The sequence below is a fragment of the Stegastes partitus genome, unplaced genomic scaffold (genome assembly GCF_000690725.1).
Source record: "Stegastes partitus isolate 25-593 unplaced genomic scaffold, Stegastes_partitus-1.0.2 Scaffold1190, whole genome shotgun sequence".
NCBI lineage: Eukaryota > Metazoa > Chordata > Actinopteri > Pomacentridae > Stegastes > Stegastes partitus.
The window spans coordinates 189012-206830 of NW_007578921.1; the positions used below are offsets into that span (position 1 = coordinate 189012).

Here is a 17819-nt window from a genome sequence, read left to right on the forward strand (position 1 = left end):
ATAGTAACGTTGTAGTTGAAGTGGGGGAGTCGTGGGAAACCAGGAACTGAATTTAGGGAGAACCAGAAAGTGTCAGTTGTTTCCAATCCTGGTCCTTTGAAACTCTGAGCCCTGCTGGTTTTCATAATTACCAGAAACCTTTGAAATAACTGTTAGAACAGAGAACCAGCCGGTACTCTCGAGGCCCAGGACTGAAAGCCACTGGTAGATCAATCCAGAAACAGTTTTTTTTGGGTTATGACAGTAAAAGTTTGCTGGCATCCTCTGAATGGATGATTCCATTCTTTGGCAGGGCAAATCTCCTCTTCTTTGTCTTTCTGTCCATCCATCCAAGTTTCATTGTACATGTACTTTGACAACAAATGTCATTAATACTTCCTCAGTGTTCGTTTATTTTTTTTTTTCCACTCGTTTTCTTCGTGAACACTTTAAAAAACTCTGTTGGGGGAAACGGGGAGGGGGGGGGGAAGGAGACACGAGTGCAGTCTTACAGTCTCTCAGAGCTAAAATGAAGAGTTTTCAGTTTCTTTTAAATGTGTCCTCATTGAAGCGTTTGTCATTAATAACATCTTAGTCGTTATTAAATGCATAAGTGTTTTGCCATCGTCAGTGTTTGGATCGACTGCGGTCACTGGTAATTAACTGCTGTTGAGTAATTGGTAGGAAACGTCTTCCCTCGGTAACGTGGGGGGGCGACGTCAGTCTGGCCACACCTCCCCCAAAACTGATGATCAAGTGAGCGCCTTTTTGTCGAAGACTGGTGGTGGTTTAGGGTTCAGGTAGGAGGTCTAGATAGCTTCTTTATTCATAGGGGCGTGTGTCAGCAGATGGACGTATTTCAGTGTATGTGCGCAAGTGTGTGTGTGTGTGTGTGTGTGTGTGTGTGTGTGTAGGGGTGTGTGCGTGTAAAAGAGCAAGAGGTCATTCAAAGTTGTTCAGTTGCAGCTCAAAGTGGTTGAGACGGGCGTCTCGCTGTCCTTTCATCCTTCACCCTGTCCTCAGACCTTGGCTTCCAGCAGCTCCAAGAAGAGTTTGTGCATTGGGACTTTGCCATCCTGCTTGATGCTGTAGAAGTGCTGCACGGCCTTGGTGGAGGTCTGGCGGAGCAGGGGGAGGGTCATGAGCAGCTTGCCCGCCCGGCGGGGGTCCTCCTGGTGCTGGGAAGCCTCGTAGTCCTGCAGGGCCTCGTGGAGCACGTCCTGGAGCTTCTGCACTGCATCCACATCTTCAATGTGCATGGAGTCTGGAGGAGGACGGAAGAAAACATGTGATGAACATTGCAAAAGAAAAGAGTATTGCTCACAGGTGAAATTTAAATTACACTAAATTTCATAAACAACCTGGAAAGGAAAATATTTAATTATGGTTTGTGATGCTGAAATAAATTTGTGCTCATGAAAAGGTTGTTGAGCCTCCTGGCGTGCAGCAGACCTGAACAGTTTTGCAGTGCAGAAAGCTGCTGTGACTGTGTGAGATGGTGTTTTTAACAGTATGTGTCTTTGTCAGTCCCTGTGCCCCCTCTGTCTGCTCTGCTATCGACTCAGTGCACCAGAAGGGAGGCGTTGTAAAAATGTAATCTGAAATCCAAACAGAAACAATGCAGCGACGCTCCTGTGAACCACAACTTTGGGCTGGAAATTCTATAAATGTAAATTCTAATGACATAATAATTTGTAAGCCTGCAGTAAAAGTGCAGGATACTTACATTCTTGTATTCTTACATACATTTTGCACTAATGTACCTTTTTCTACTAGATGTGTAAATTCTTGTATATATTTGTCTTATTATCTTGTTTTATTTTTTTAATATTTATTGTATCTTATTCTTTTCTTTCTTTAGTTATTTTACTTTATTTTACTTTATTTTTTAATTTTCCTATTTCTATTATTCATGCAAATTCCTAGGGCGACACCAACAGTCGAAGCCAAATTCCTTGTATGTTGTGTACGTACTTGGCCATTAAAGCTGATTCTGATTCTGATTCTGATTCTGATTCTCTTTTGAACATAGATAACAGAAAAACGTTGGTGTGTTTTACAAAAAGCTTGTTTTAGGAGCATTAACAGTCCAATTAAAAACATACTTTTACTCCTCAGTTTAAAACAACACTCTGAAACAAACATTTTGACTCCAGGAGTGGAGCTTCACACACAGAGGCCGCTCCTTACTCCTTCTTTAAAGTGTGGATCTGTGGGCGTGATGAATGGACAGACCAAGAGACGAGTGGGTGGAGAGAAAGAGATAGACTTGTAGAATGATGAACCACTGAGAGTTTGTGTGTGTGTGTGTGTGTGTGTGTGTGTGTGTGTGTGTGTGCATAAAGACACGGCTGCACACATCTGTAATCTCTCTCTGAGCTGGCATGTAGGTGTGTTCAGGCATATGTGGCAGTAAAAGGCTGAGAATGTCCCTCAATAATAATGCTCCATATTGCTCCTTAGGGAGGCAAAGTCTTAATGCGAGCTGGCCTTTAGCTCCCAACCTTCGATCAATGTCTCCGATCAATGACTACATGCATGTTAAATAATAATCACAAGACAACTATTGATAGCGCCCCCCTCCACACACACACACACACACGCACACACACACACACAACAGATCTGCCGAGGTGATGGGACCAATGAGTGCAAGTGAAATGCCAACTATTTCATACGTAGGCACACAAAGGACAACAACAGAATCTGATGTGTGATCTCATAATAACTAACTTAACATAATAACTAAGTTTTGTTTTCATCTTTCATCATCTTCATATATTGCCAAGCCACTTCACTTTTTACTACCAACTCCAAACCTTTCAAAACAGTCGGTAGCAACGTCTAAAACATTGCAGGTGTGTAAATATTAAGCAGTACAAATTCTTTCACGTGGCGGTTTTATGAAAAGTGGTGATGTGTATGTGTTTGTTGCCTCTTTTTAGTGGATTCAACTAAAAGCTTTTGTATACCATCCCACTTAGTTGAGTGTTACTGAAGCCCGCCAAAGAAAATTCTACAACTGAACCAAATGGTGTACTTTTTACACACATGCTCATACTGTCCACATGGAACTTGGACGCTGACCGCATCAACAAACAAACAAATACATTTATACTTAAATATAAACCGTGCCAGCAGAGTCACATACAGACAGATGTGCGCGCTAACACAATCAAACACACAGAGTTGGATCTATCGAGTGTAATGCATGTATCAGTATGCAGGACCAGAGCGGGCGGTGGGTTGGGTTCTACGGGGATCAATAGAAAACTTAGCTTCCATTGGCTCTCATATTTCCTATTTGTGGTCCACTGTTCTTCATTTCTTTCATATATTGCTATTTGATGATATTTTGCTTTAATGGAGAGCAGTAATGATGCCGGGGGAGGGGGGGTGGAAGTCTATTAATTAAGGTTAATGAGCTGAATTTAGGTTCACATTTTTCTTTGTACAGAGAAAACACGCGGTATGCTGCACATAAAATATAAACAACTGTTGTGTGGATGCTGGGAAAACAATTTGAGGCCAAATATGTAACCGCTTTTTGTACAGTATCTCTTTTTATTTTGCTATAAAGTGACAAAGAAAGAAGGTACATGTACAAAATGAACGAGTCCTAACGTCACTCGCGATGACAAAACAGCTGCTCTTTATTTTTGAGTTGTAATAAGTGCTTTCCTGCAGTGAACAGGCTGAAGTTAAACCCAAGTTTAATGAGTTTCACATTGTTTTCAATTAGTATTGTGTGTTTAGTATTTAAGCTGGTGGACATGGCTTCTGCCTGTGCTGTGACCCGCAGTACACTCACAAGTAAAACAGCAGTCGTTAATGAGCACAAGCACATCGGGCTGTTAAAACGCACATGTTAACATGGAACTCACAATTCACGGACGCACATAAATGAATGCACACACACAAGCGCACACACACACACACACACACACACACACACACACGCGTGCCTCCTGTTTCCCATGGCTAGTTTGGCTTTCTTTACATGTGGGGCACGTTTGCTAACATTTCTTAAGGCTGGGCTTCATTAATGCAGACGATTAGCATCCTGTGAATTAATTAGTGTCAGTGCCCTTCAAAATGCTAATGCTAGCATTCTGTTGTCTTGAAGAGCAGTTAGACTCTGGGCAATGATACAAAGTTCTTATTTGGGCGTCAGCTGTTTAGATTTAAGTCAGTTAAAAGAATGCCTTTTTGAAACGGGAATTTTCTTAACGGTGATGTAAGCTTTCGACAGAATACACAATAAAACCCGTATTCTAACTGGACGTCGACGCCGTCCGTTCGTCAGTCAGCCACACGTCCACCAGCTCTTTGGTGTGTAGCGTGAAATTGACATTTTTCTGTGGAGTTATTTTGACATTCCTGAAATGGTATAACAAGAACAAATGTACTGATAACAAATACAACAAAAAACTAATGTGCAGAGTGACCTTTTTTTTTTTTTTTTAAACCAGGTAGAATTGTTTATTTCTTTCTGTCCATTTCCTTTATGTAAATAAAGGAGGACAAAGAACTGGAAATACAGTTCAATACGATGTAGTCTAATACATGTGCAAGGTGTGTGTGTTTGAAGGGAAATTATCTATTCATATGTAACGTTTTCTGTGTATATGAAAACCAAGCATCTCCTCCTTTCGCTTCCAATATTTACTTGCAAGAACTGTATTATCTATTACTTGTATGTAGAATTAAGTAAATTAAACAACTTCAGATTGTAGTTATCCGACTAAAGATTTCAAGACACCTCCATAGACTACAGATTTTTTCATACTATTTTATTACATCTTAACTACCAAACCATTAATAAACAAATTTGTCACCTAATTTGCAGATTTATCAACAATAAAAAAACAAAAAAAACAAGCAGTTGCAGATCAAGTTAGATGGTTAAATCTCTAACTTGCTGACAACATAAACTTTTAATTCAAGCATCATAAAGTTAACATTTCCTGCCGGACAGTTCAGATCAAATCTGTATACTTTGCCTTTCAATTCGCTTGTGTTTGTAATTTTGAGAATGTTCCAATTTAATGAGCGCAGAGAATTCACTATTTTGTGACTATCATCATCATTTTGTCCTTTAAACATCATGGCATATTGCTGTTACTCAGTTTTCTCACAAGTTGGGTCATGTTTCCCAGATAACTCATCATCATCATCACCATCATCAACACTGTTGTCCATAACCAGAGGATTTTCTTAACTTTAACTAAGCAGCGCTCACAGACCAACAGACATACCTACAAACACGGACACACACATTCACACACAGACAGGCAGAAGCAAGAGATTGATTGTCACACAAAGCCCACAGGAAAACAACACATCAATATTTTCTGCATGTGCATAACAGTATGTACTCCATGTGTGCGGGCAAACATTTTTCCACGGTTCACATTTAGGTACACGCTGAAGTTCTGCTTGCCTGTGTGCTTATGTATGTGAGAGAGACAAGAAATGGCATATTTGACGAGAAACTGTGTGCATGTGTGCGAATGCGTTGGATAAATGTGTGTGTTTGTGCGTGGACGGTGGCAGAACCAGAACAAAAGGCCCCTCCCTCCCTATTCAAAGCTCTCCCATTGCATTCTCCCATTTAAACACATTGTATTGACAGCTCCCCCCTTGTAATTAAAGAGTACTGAAGAGCTGGCCGGCTTCCAAGACAAAGTTCAAAAGATGGGTCATGGGAGGAAGAAGGCGTGTGTGCGTGAGAGAGTGCGCGTGTGTGCGCGTGTGTCAGTCAGCTGTCGATGCAGCTGGACACATCAGAGAGGGGCCTTTATCGACAGATTTTGGGTTCTAATGATTTCACCTTATTTAACAGGCATCTGAAGAGACGACTATGCTAATTGTAAAAGGGATGGCCGCTGTGTTTGGGGGTGGGCTCGAGGTTGCACATGTGTGTTTGTGCTGTGTGAGTATGCATGCGTAGAATGTTTGTCGTGTTACAAGTGTGACCGCTAGAGTATGACAAGACAACTCTGTGTAGCTTTAAAAGGGAAAGTGTTAGGCTTGACAACTGCATGTGTTAGTAAAGGAAAAAAACCACAAAACACATCTGCCTGTGTGTAAGTATGCGTCATGTGTCGCAGTTGTGTGTGTTTGGATGCAGAGTACTGAAATCAGTCCTCTGATGGTTCAGCTTAAATGAGCCCCGGGGGACTGGAGATTCCTCGGATTAACTCCCTTCCACCAGTCAAACACAAATGTGCAGACAGACAAAAATATCAGCTGAGAGTGAAGAATTTCAAACCTGAGTTAGCCAAAGCAATGGCTTTGAGAGTGACGAATTCCTCCTTCTCGAGCTTCATAGCTTTGTATTTCTTGACCAGCTGAAGGATGGCGTTGTTTAGGTCCAGAAGTCCAGCGAGCTTCGACTGGTCCTCGTCCATTATGTAGTCCTCAGCATACACCAGCTAATTAGAAGCACAGAGAGGCTGTGAATAAAATGTGTGTTTATGTATCTCAGGAGGGCAACAAACAAACGCAGAAGCAACACTTACCTTGTCTTCAAAAGACAGTGAGCGGTATACAACACGCAGAATCAAGATCTCCATCCACGCACTCTGCAGTAGACTCATCTGGTCTGCCAAAGACAGCGTGGAGAAACCTGGAGAACAGAGAAGGCAGAAGAAAAGCAAGAGAAGGATTGTTAATAAAAATGGTTTAACTTAATTCACAGCAATGTGTTCAGATGTCTTTTTCAATTTTTTTGCACTTGAAAAAAAAATCAAACACAATATCCTCTTTGCAGCAGGAACAATTCATACTGGTTGTATTTTGTGAAACGTGTTTAATGTATTTTCATTTTTGCTGATATCGTTTCTAATAAACACCCGTGCTTGTAAAGTAAATGGACGGACATTTTGAAAACCAACAAGAAAGAAAGGGAATAAAGAGAAGAGAATCAAGCTGGTTTTGAAGGTAGTGAGAGGGTCAAGATCGACTCCCCGCCATCCCAGCCCTGGCTACTCTTCATCCATCTGTTTGACCAAAGTCCTCCTCCTCCTCCTCCTCCTCTTCCTCCTCTACCTCTCTCCCCTGTGCCCAGGGCTGTTCTCTGGGGAAAGGCAGGCCTTATCTCCCCCTGACACAACCTCCATGGATCAATGCTGGCCATCGCTGCTGCGCCGCTCAAATACACACACTAATTGCTGCTATGGCCTCAAAACTCCTGCTTTCTCCCGTGTCAATCCATGTCTTTCTATTTGCCTACGCTGATCTCTGTCTGTCTTCCCAATCACAATCTATGCCTTTTTGTCTGCCAGTGTCTGTCTATGACTGACCATCTGTGTGTTTAATTTTTTTTCCATCCACCGTGATACATCTCTGTCCTGTCTATTTGAGTATACCTGTTTTAAATGTTTGCCTGCTGCTTTATACTGTTTTTGCCTCTCATTTCATATCTTTGGATTCCGTTCAAACTTAAGCGCACTAGTCCCTCACTTGTTGTCTGTCCCTCCCTGTCTTATTCTTTACTGTCTCTTTAATGGAACACCTGCCCACTCACACCTTTCCTCACAGCTGTCCTCTCCTCACACACCTGTCCATTCACACCTGCCTGTCTGCCTATGTGTGTGTGTGTGTGTGTGTGTTTTTGTGAGTCTTCATAGGGAAGGCAAAGACAGTGGGCCATGCGAGCACACCTGTCAGACCTCGCTGCAGCCCTCCAGTGTGTGTTTGTGTGTGTGTGTGTGTGTGTGTGTGTGCCGGAGAGGAGAGGAGCATCCTGCCAGGAGAAAGCAGGCAGATGAGAAGGAAGATATTTCTTCAACAACATCTGCTGCGATGTGCCTCCTCTTGAGATGCGGCGAGCGAGAGCGGGTGTGTGTTGGCGTGTTTGCGTGCGCGCATGTGCGTTCGGGGTTCTTATCTCACAGTGTGTTGATGGGTAATGGCAGGCGTCTCATTATGTCCAGGTTGCGGGCTATTGTTGTTTGTAATGTGCTCTAATTCATTCTATCTACAACATCTCCGACACACAAAGATAGACACCGCGGCGCGCACACGCAGATACAATATCACATATGCATAGACATAAATGCATAGGAACACACTGGAATGAATCCAAATGTGTATGATTGATACACACACACACACACACACACACACACACACACATGCACACACACACGGCACAGTGAAGGGAGCAGTATCGTTGCCAACTGGCAGTGTCTTCTTCTACTTAATGAAATCATCAGAAGGGATTAGAGGTGAATTTCTTAAGGGGGTCTTCGCACACATGCACACACAAACACGCACCCACACACACACACACACACACACACATCTCATTCACAGAGACAGATGTCTTCAGGGGGTCCCTAGGACTTCACCACTCATTGTGGGCAGGGGGAAATATGCGCTGGCATTGCTAAAATTAACACACATATACTTATTGAATCTGCTCAACCCTGGGGTCGAGTGAAGAGAAGACGACATGAGCGAGGGGTTAATATCATTTAATGGTGTCACTGGTGGTGTGTTTTAAATTGTCTGTGTGTGTGTGTGTGTGTTTTTCGGCGCTCAGGCATTGGGAGCAGAACTGAGGGTTCAATCAATTCGCTCACATCCCTCTGGTGGAATTTGATCCAGGGCCAATGGGGGCACACATGGCTCAAGAAGTGGACACACACACACACACACACACACACACACACACACACACAGAGCCACATTACTACAAATGCACTTACATACAAGAGAGGATAATCGTAAATGACATCTACAAAGTGTCTGCATGACTTGCTGTATATTATTAATAGGGTTTTCACATATCCCCATCAACAAACACCTCCCTTCTAATTACACATAAAGCGCACACATACATGCACAAACACACACACACAGGAAACACCAATAATTAAAACCCCCGTGATTAATTTATTGAGCTGAAAGTGCAGCTTTTCTTATTGAGGCACATCAATGATTTTTATCAGGATGAGGTCCGTGTGTCTGTGTGTGTGTATAAGTGTGTGTGTGTGTGTGTGTGTGTGTGTGTGTGTATAAGTGTGTGCGAAACAGTTTTGTGAATACGTGTGTGCTTGCATTGTGCATTTTAACTTAATATACACACTTGCACTTTGAGAGCACCGGCTTGTTGTGTCATCAGCATGTTTGCATTCTGTGTGTACGCATACATTCCCATACATGTGTTTCCACGAGCCTCTGCATGTGCGTCTCTACCGGCGTGTTTGTGTGTATGTGTAACTCTCCCTATCCCCTCCCCACCAGCCTGTCTGCGCCGTTCAGCCATCCAATGCCTCTTATCTGTCTGATTAATAGGCGGCCGGCTTCAGGACAAATTAATTAACAGATAACGCCATCTCTCCCTTCTTCCCTTCCTCCCTTCCTCCCCTCCTCTCATGAAGCGATCGATACAGCAGAAGAAAAGAAACATCAATGGGAATTTAGTGCTGATGATGGAGAGAGAGAGGTATTGATGGAGAGAGAGAGTACAAGAGAGAGTGAGACGGAGGAGAGAAGAAAGTGAAAGGGGGAAGAGGTGTTGGAAGAAGAGATGGTGGTGGTGGTGGTGGTGGTGGGAGGGGTGGAGACCTTTCTTTCATACCTGTGATTTCACTTGACAAAAGAAGGTTCCTTATTTGGCTCTAATTACATTTCCTTTCTGCCCATTGTTGATAAGGCATCTCATAGTGTGTGAGGGAGTATGAGTGTGTTTGTGCGGATGCTGTACTGCCTCTGTGTGTGTGTGTGTGCATTGACTTAGCAGCATGTGCAGTAATGTAAAATTCAAATAAAGTTTAAATATTTGCTTGGAAACTTTAAAGCTGAAAAAAAAGATATATGACATAACCTGCAAGTAAAGCCATGGGTACCCCAGACATTATTATTGGATTTTTTTGTTATTTTTGCCTAGTCTTTGGGTTGGATATTAACTTTTGTTGATAGCAAACACAAGTCTGTGCGTAATATTTGGGTTGAAGGGTGTGCATGAGGTCAAATTAATGACACTATTTGGCTACCCACTGTATCCATGTCTGTGCTTGGGGTGTGTCACCTAAAACAGCAGGATGCTCTTGTATCTACGAGGGAGAAAGAAGACGTGACCACAGGTATGCGTGTGTGCATGTGCCATACATTGTCTGACAGAAAGAGGCTACAGTGCAGTCATGCAAACTTAACCTCTGCTGCATGCTCTCGCGCTCTCTTTCTCTTTCCTTTTCCCTTTTTTCTCTATCAGATACACACATAAAAACAAACACACACACACACACAAACACACGTCGATTCCCCAGCCACCCTGCGGCCTGTTTGTCTGCCAAATGAGTCCTGACTGCACGTTTACACCCGAGACCGCACAACAGTCTGGCACACACACATACACACACACAGGATAGCCCTCTCTCACGCCCCAGTTGCTCCACAGATGCACACAAACACACATATCCAGGAGGCCTATATTTGTTTTCGCGTGGTTACAGGGCAAATGGGAACCAGTGAGAAGCGATTGTGATGCTTATGAGTACCTGTGCATGTGCGGCGCTTGTGTGCATTCGTGAATCTATTTGTAAGTGCAGGTCAGACTGTGTGTGCGCTCGTGTGATTGTGGCTATGTACACCTGCAATAACTTATGCATTAAAGAAGGCTATTCTGTGTGTGTGTGTGTGTGTGTGTGTGTGTGTGTGTATGCAGGTGGATTAATGTGACAGGTGTGAAAACTGGTTGTGATGGTGATCTGGTCCCAGTTATTAACACATGACTGGTCCTCACATTCTGTAACTCGGGTTAAATACAGGACATATTTCAGTGATATTTTGAAGTTTCTGTGGAAGTCGTTTTTCGAAGGAGATCAAGAAAAATTGAGGACGATGCAGCAGAGATAATAAAATGTACACATAATGCACATGTGGGTGGGTTTACCGCATCATAATACAGGAGATCCACTCTGAATAGAACCTGCATAATGACACAAAAAATTACACCATTACACAATTTTATTGTTGTTTTGACTTGATTGTGTTTGATAAATTGAGCAGCTAGCTCAAAAACACACGGAGAGTGTGGGAATGTGTGTGTACATGGCTGCATAGCTGCCAACAGAGAAGCAGGTCAACTCAGTGTTACTGGACTACATCTGATTTGAATGAGCCAACTACCAATGTAACCCCAGTGTGAGACTGCCATTTGGAGAGAATAGGCCAGCATCGCAGGGGAAGTCTTTGTGTCATGTGCTTCACTGAATGACACAAATTCTTACTCTGAGAATTTAGGCTGGATGATTGAAATGGCTGGTGATAGCCTGTGAATTTCACTTGTCTCTTCAGTATTGATAAGGTGAGCGGTTAGTGGCAGCGGGGTTTAAAAAACCGACACAAATGCAATATCCTCAGAAAATGCACCTGCAAGAAAATTATAACAGTTTTCCATAAATTGCACTGGCTTTCCTTCTACATCTTCCAAAAAGTTGTCAAAAAATAAAGATTAAACTGTTTTTATTGGTTATGAAATGGCTGCCATTAAAGCTCGTTAAAGCATTCTATCTGATTAAAATACTTGTAACACCTCTCTGCAAGCTTGTAATAGACCTTGTACACTTTGAGCACTCTGTTACCAGTGACACTGCACTCTTCCTGTTTGATCATGACCTCAGGACACATTTAACAGAAAACTTCTCAGTCTGTCTCAACGATATAACAGCAGCGATTCTCGCACTTACCAAGAGTTGTCTTCCTTGGAGTTGTAAGAACATGCTTCACACATTGTCACAGAAATGTTACACAACAAAGCAAAGCTAAGTTCACACTAAGCACATCCAGGAAAGCCAGATGTGTGATACAAGAGAGTTATTATGGCATACAGCAACAAATGCGTTTAAAGCACATGATGTTATACGATTACAGACAATGTGATATCTAATGTGTGATAAACATGTGCAACACAACTTGTATATGGAAATTGTCATATTAGTTAAATTCCTTTGAGAAACAATAGAAACTCAAATAACACAGTAGTCGTGTTGAGAACTCACTGTGTCTTATGTATATTTCTGCTAAATTCATTAATATTCACCTGCCATAATTTTGACAAAGTGTTGCAAATCTTTTACTCAGGAGGCATTTTAGAGGCGGTAATCCGAACTGTGATATGAACTGTTTTTTGATTGTCTCATTGTGCATTGTTGGTGAGAGGAGGACGGTGGATTGTCTATGTTCAGCATGTGCACGTATTGTGTTCTGCAGGGGACAGATTTAAGTCTACTGGCCCACTGAGATAGAGATTGCATGAGGACACGTGAAGTTTCCAACAGCTACCAGCACATCGCTGCCCTGCATGTGTGTGTGTGTTTGTTCTGTATGCACACTGTGTTGCGCAGCTCCACTGCTCTCTCATTCCACTTTCTGTATGTGTTTGTGTTTAAATGTGTGCACATTGTTGCATGCTGTGCAATGCAAGTGCTCCCTTGTGGTGCTTGGTGAGTGTGTGTTTGTGTATGTGTGTGTATGTGTGTGTGCACATCTCAAACTGTTCTGTACCATACGGCCAGACGCCGGCCAAAATGAACACGGACCCCCTGTGATGGCTTTGGCCAAGCTGAAACAACACACACAAGATATGCGCACACGACAAGCACACTGGCAAATGCTGTCACACACACACACACACACACAAGAACACACATTCACCAGCTGACCCAATTACACAGAGATGCGCAACGAGATGGAAACAAATCTACCCAGAGAACCAGCTAATTTAGAAGGGCTTAAAGACACACTCACACACAGGGCACACAGCCACTTACACACACATATACATGTACGGGGAGAGACACTTAGACTATCAGAAGCATCATGCACCAAGTTGATACTATATGAAACTGCGGGAGACAAATTAAGTTATATCATTCACTGAGAGAAAAATTGACTTGCTCTATGGAAAATCCTTTTGGTGCATCAAAAACTGTACGTGAACAGATGAACACAATAAAATGAGTAAATTACTGTCGACTCCTATCCTCCCCTTAACCTCCACATAGAAGTAAATTTGTCTCATTTTTTTCTGGATGCAAGTTTAGGTGCTTCAAGTTTGCAGCAGGGACGTCACAATATTAAAAATTCCTAAAACCAAATTCAATCAAATGAATTAAATTTTAACAGAAACTGTTTATGAAAAAAACAACACTTGCACAAAGCACATGTAGAACATCATGTTGGTAACGATGGTAGCCTGCTGGTTTTGTGAGCAGCTCATGTTTTGAATTATGGTGACATTTCCCCTAACAAGTTAGCCTTTGTGAACCTCGTGCTTGCAATCCTGCTACAGAAGACGCCGGTGGTCACAAGCTGTTTAAAATAATGCTAACATTTCAGGATATAAAAAATATATGACGATATGTAGTAGCTGAAATTGGCACACAGTGAACTCTGCGTACAGACTGAAGTGCGAAGGTAGATTTGAGGTGTTTACTTTGTCAGTTTGAAATGCTCTGTAATGGGCTGCATCCAGCTATCTGCTTGTCTACGCCTTGTGTCTGATCATCCGACACGAATGCAAAATATTTTCACACGCAGCTCAAGTTGCCGTGAACCTGTTGCTGACTTCATGTGCTGCTGTTCATTCAGGTGCCATATTCACTGTTGCACTGAAACAAGCTGCAGACAATCAAAAGTCCCCCCTTAACCTCAAAAACCCATTTCCCTTATTGTCACTTCTGCTGAACGTTTGACCTTCACTGTGCAGAACAATGCATGTGCACAGTTTGACTCTAGACGTCTTCTGAGCTCCTCATCTTAAATCTAATGTAATTTAAATCAAAGTTAAAGATTTGGGCATACAGGCAAGATTTTACGAAACTAGATCCGAAGCCAGTCCTGGTGCAATATGCAACACAAACGATGTAGAAACTTTAAACTTCCAGTGCACACATGCTGAGAATAGACTTCACAGTGATGTAGGAGATTTTGTGACTTTTAAAATAGATGAGAATAAAGTGAGAATGTTTGACATTTATTATTATCGGGCTTGTTTATAATCTACTCGCTTAATTCTGTTTCAGATTGTGATTCAGTCTGTTGATGATTAACCTCATTTTAATGAAGAAGAACCTGCCTGACTGATGCCACTGTGTCTGAATTTGAGCTGCACGTAGCCGAGTGTAAATGAATAAAGGCCGATTACATTTATGTGTTTTTGAACAAACACATTACAAAATTGTCACTTCTAGAGCACAAGTTACACACACAGCCCTTCACCTTCACCTTCATCTTCCCTCACACTGTTGGCTAAAATTTTCTTTTTTCTATTTCTTTCCCCTTCCCCCCTTCCCCTCTCTCTTTCCACCACACCCCCCTTTTCTCTGTGCGGCCTCGGGGAGAGTAGAGCAGTCATAGGGTTGCGGTAGCCTCTAATCAGTGTGAACAGCCAGCTAATTACCAAACCCTCAGCCCTGGCTGACTGTTAATTGCATACATTAGACACCATCAGCAGCACTGCAAGATTAACACTTAAAATCTTCCCATTGCTGTAGTGGAGATGAGTGGTCTGTGAGTGTGTGCGTTTGTGTGTGTGCGCGTGTGCACAAAAGACTGAGAGACGGAGGAGGAGAGGCGGATTGTGTGTGGTATTCTGTGTGTGTGTGTGTGCGAGTGTGGTGTGTGCTGCCTCTGTGGTTGCGGGTGCTAATATTTAACACTTAATTAGACCCAAAATGGAAACGCGGCAACACAGAGACGGTTGTCGAGCGTTATAGCTGTTGCCGTGGTGGGGTTGCTTGAGTGGGGGCAGCTGGTCGTCGAGGGCAACCCCAAGTCTCCGTGGAGACGACAGATGGAGTGACATTACGAGCATCGCAGTGGAGCCATTTCAAATAATAAAATATCAATATTTACATTTTAATTACCCACTTCTAGCTCCACCAGGGCTGTGTGAAGGAGTGTGTGTGTGCGTGTGTGTGTGTGTGTGCACTGCAAGTTCCACTGAGGCCACATCTTTCTGACTCCATATAGAGCCCATATAGAGTACAGCTCAAGAGACAACGCTGGACTCTCTGCTGGAGAATTTCTTGTTGGAATAAACATCGTGTAGAACTCCACACACCGTTTTCAACATTACAGCTCTCATGTTCCTTTTTTAAACTTTTTCTTTCACTCAGTCCATCCATCTTCCTCTCAACCTCTACCTTTGCATCCTGCCCTTCGCTCCATCAATATAATGCTGATGCAGGCAGGAATGACCACTCTGTGTGTGTGTGTGTGTGTGAGCATGTGTAAGTGTGCACAAATCTGTCGGGGGAATTAACCATGTGTACGCACAGCTGAGCAGCTTACACACCAACTCTGTCTGTCTGTTTCCTGCCGACACACACACGCAACAAACGTATAACAACGCTGACCAACGCATTTGGAGACACAAAGCATTAAGAGTTTAACATTGCAAAGAATTTTAGTTAAAGACTAAAGAGAAAAAAATGTGAATATTTCTATGCCTACTTTTCTCGAATGGCAAGCGGGACCCTCTCACGCCGTCGACAGCATAATCTACGCTGCATCTCGCTATCTATCTATCTAGTCTGTGATGAATTCACTTTGTCAGCTTGTTCAATTACCTGGGTTGTGACAGTCTATTGATCTCTTGGTGGATTACGTTTTCAAAACAATATCCTGTATTCCCCTGAAAAGACAAAATCCATAGTCCAAGCAACATCAAATGGGCTGCCCCGCTCTGCAGACTACGGGAGACATTTATTGTTTCCAGTGATGATTACATAAAATCGTCTTTGTTGTCACATTTATTTAAGACTGTCACAAACAACACTTATATTTACAGAGAGCACCGAACCTACAAGTAAAAATAAACAGCGCAAAAGAAGCAAAGTGTGGAACAGGCAACAGACAGATTCTGTTTTTTTTTCTTCTTCTGTAAAGCACTATTGATGTATCAAGAAAAAAATTTGCTGATTATGGCTTTGAAACAAAACCCAATGGTCCCTGTCCAGACCTGGTGTCTGTATATGAGATTATGAGGCTGTGTTGATTCTATCTTCCTAATCCCCCGTAGCTTTCCATAGAGAGAGGACCACAGAAACTCCACAGGGATTAATTTACCATTCACAGATTAGAGATATGGTCTCCAATATCATCATCGAGGACAAGCATCGAGAGGAAGGGCTCAACAATTGGAGCAATGAGAAGAGACGGAACAGAGAGAATGAGAGAGAGAGACATAAACAGACGGAAAGAAAGACAAAGATGAAAATGAATGCACACAGAGAGACAACCTTCTTTCCTACAGCACCATGCTTTAATGTCGTAGCTCGAAGACAAGAACATTAGACCTCATTCCACCTCCTCATCTGGGCCTGAAAAAGCCTGGGCTGAAAATCTTAATTAATTGTCCAATAGTGCTGTGGGGTCATTATGCATTGCAATAAAGAAGCGTGTAATTATGAGATTTAACAGCCATTACCAAGGCCAGGAACTCATATGTCATCATCAGCAACCAAGCCAATGGTTTGGTACGGCTATGTGTGTGGCTTGATGGACAGCACACACTCACAATACATACACACATATGTACATATTGCATTGTGGGTATATAGTGGTTAGATTTACAAGACAGAAATGTGTCTCCTCTTGTATAAGCAAACAAACAGTCGTATAAATGTGCATGCAGACAAACAGGGAAAGACAAACTGAAGAAAACGCATACAGGCAAGCACACACACACTCACTCACACACACACACACACGCACTCAAGCCCATCAGTCTCACCCAGACAATAAGGCAGCCAGCTGTGATAGCAGCCTGCAGATGAAACATCCCATCAAGATTAAATAGACACAAAAATCCACATATTATTACTGCTGTGCGTGTGTGTGTGTGTTTTGTGTGTGCATTTGAATGCACAGTGAAGCGCTGAGACCACAGGCCATAGTACTTCGCCACATAGCAGGTGGGAAGTGACACACTGGTATAAGGATGAAGTGCTGTGTACAAACACATGCACGATGCGCATTATTGAAAAAGTGCTCACGCAGTTTCACAAGCGAAGAAACGCATTTGACTGGATGCCACAACAATGGACTGAAAAGACAAATATGGAGAGTGCGACTTGCCAGACGGAACAACACAGTGGTAACGCAGTGTGTCAAAAATGTCTGCTGTACGAAAAGCGTCTTGAGGACCGACGGTTACAGTTTTGATCATAGAGCTGTTTTGGAGGAAATGCATCCCTAAAAGTGTGTTTAGACTGAACACAAAGCAAATTTATGCATTGCAGTCTGTGTTTCCTCACTCCATACATCTGGGGCACAGACTTTATAGATGTTTGGCAAAAAACAAAAAACACAAGCTAATTGATGGTTACAATAAAAATACATTAAATATTAAGGTATTTTTTTTACTACAGACACATTATATTACCTTTTAAAACTGTTCAGCCACACATTGGCAACGGGGCAGTCCCAAACTGTCGCCCGTTTGCAGGTGTTTTTCTTTTCTATGTGTGTGTACGTGTTGTGTTGTGTGCACAGGCCATAAGTCGTCTCCAGATGGTGACAGGCACGCTCCGATCCTATTTTCCCACCTGCTTATTTCGTGATGGAAAGGATGAATCCTCCAGTCTGTTATTTAAGAACGATGGATGGAGGTTGAAAGAGAGAAAGAAAGAGATGGGAGAGAGAGGGAGAGGTCGCATAAAGGGAAAGTGAAGGGAAAAAAAAAACTGGATGGCAGAAGCAGCATCAGGCAGGAAAGGATATGCAAGAGAAGGAGAGTAAAACAAACAGGGGTAAGGAATGAATTAAATAAACATATATTGATGTGAAGGAAAGTAGGAAAGGGAGCGAGAGAAGGTGAG

General features: G+C 42.6%; 1 protein-coding gene across 1 annotated transcript in view; it reads right to left on the reverse strand.

Moving 5' to 3' along the window:
* Positions 1-834: 834 nt before the first annotated feature.
* The window catches only part of LOC103368684 (estrogen-related receptor gamma-like), a 36301-nt gene continuing 19316 nt past the window's right edge, over positions 835-17819 (reverse strand). The window contains 3 exon segments of the mRNA XM_008297124.1: positions 835-1243; positions 6254-6416; positions 6504-6610. Of these exon segments, the coding sequence (XP_008295346.1) occupies positions 999-1243; positions 6254-6416; positions 6504-6610 (515 nt within the window). The 3' untranslated portion in view covers positions 835-998.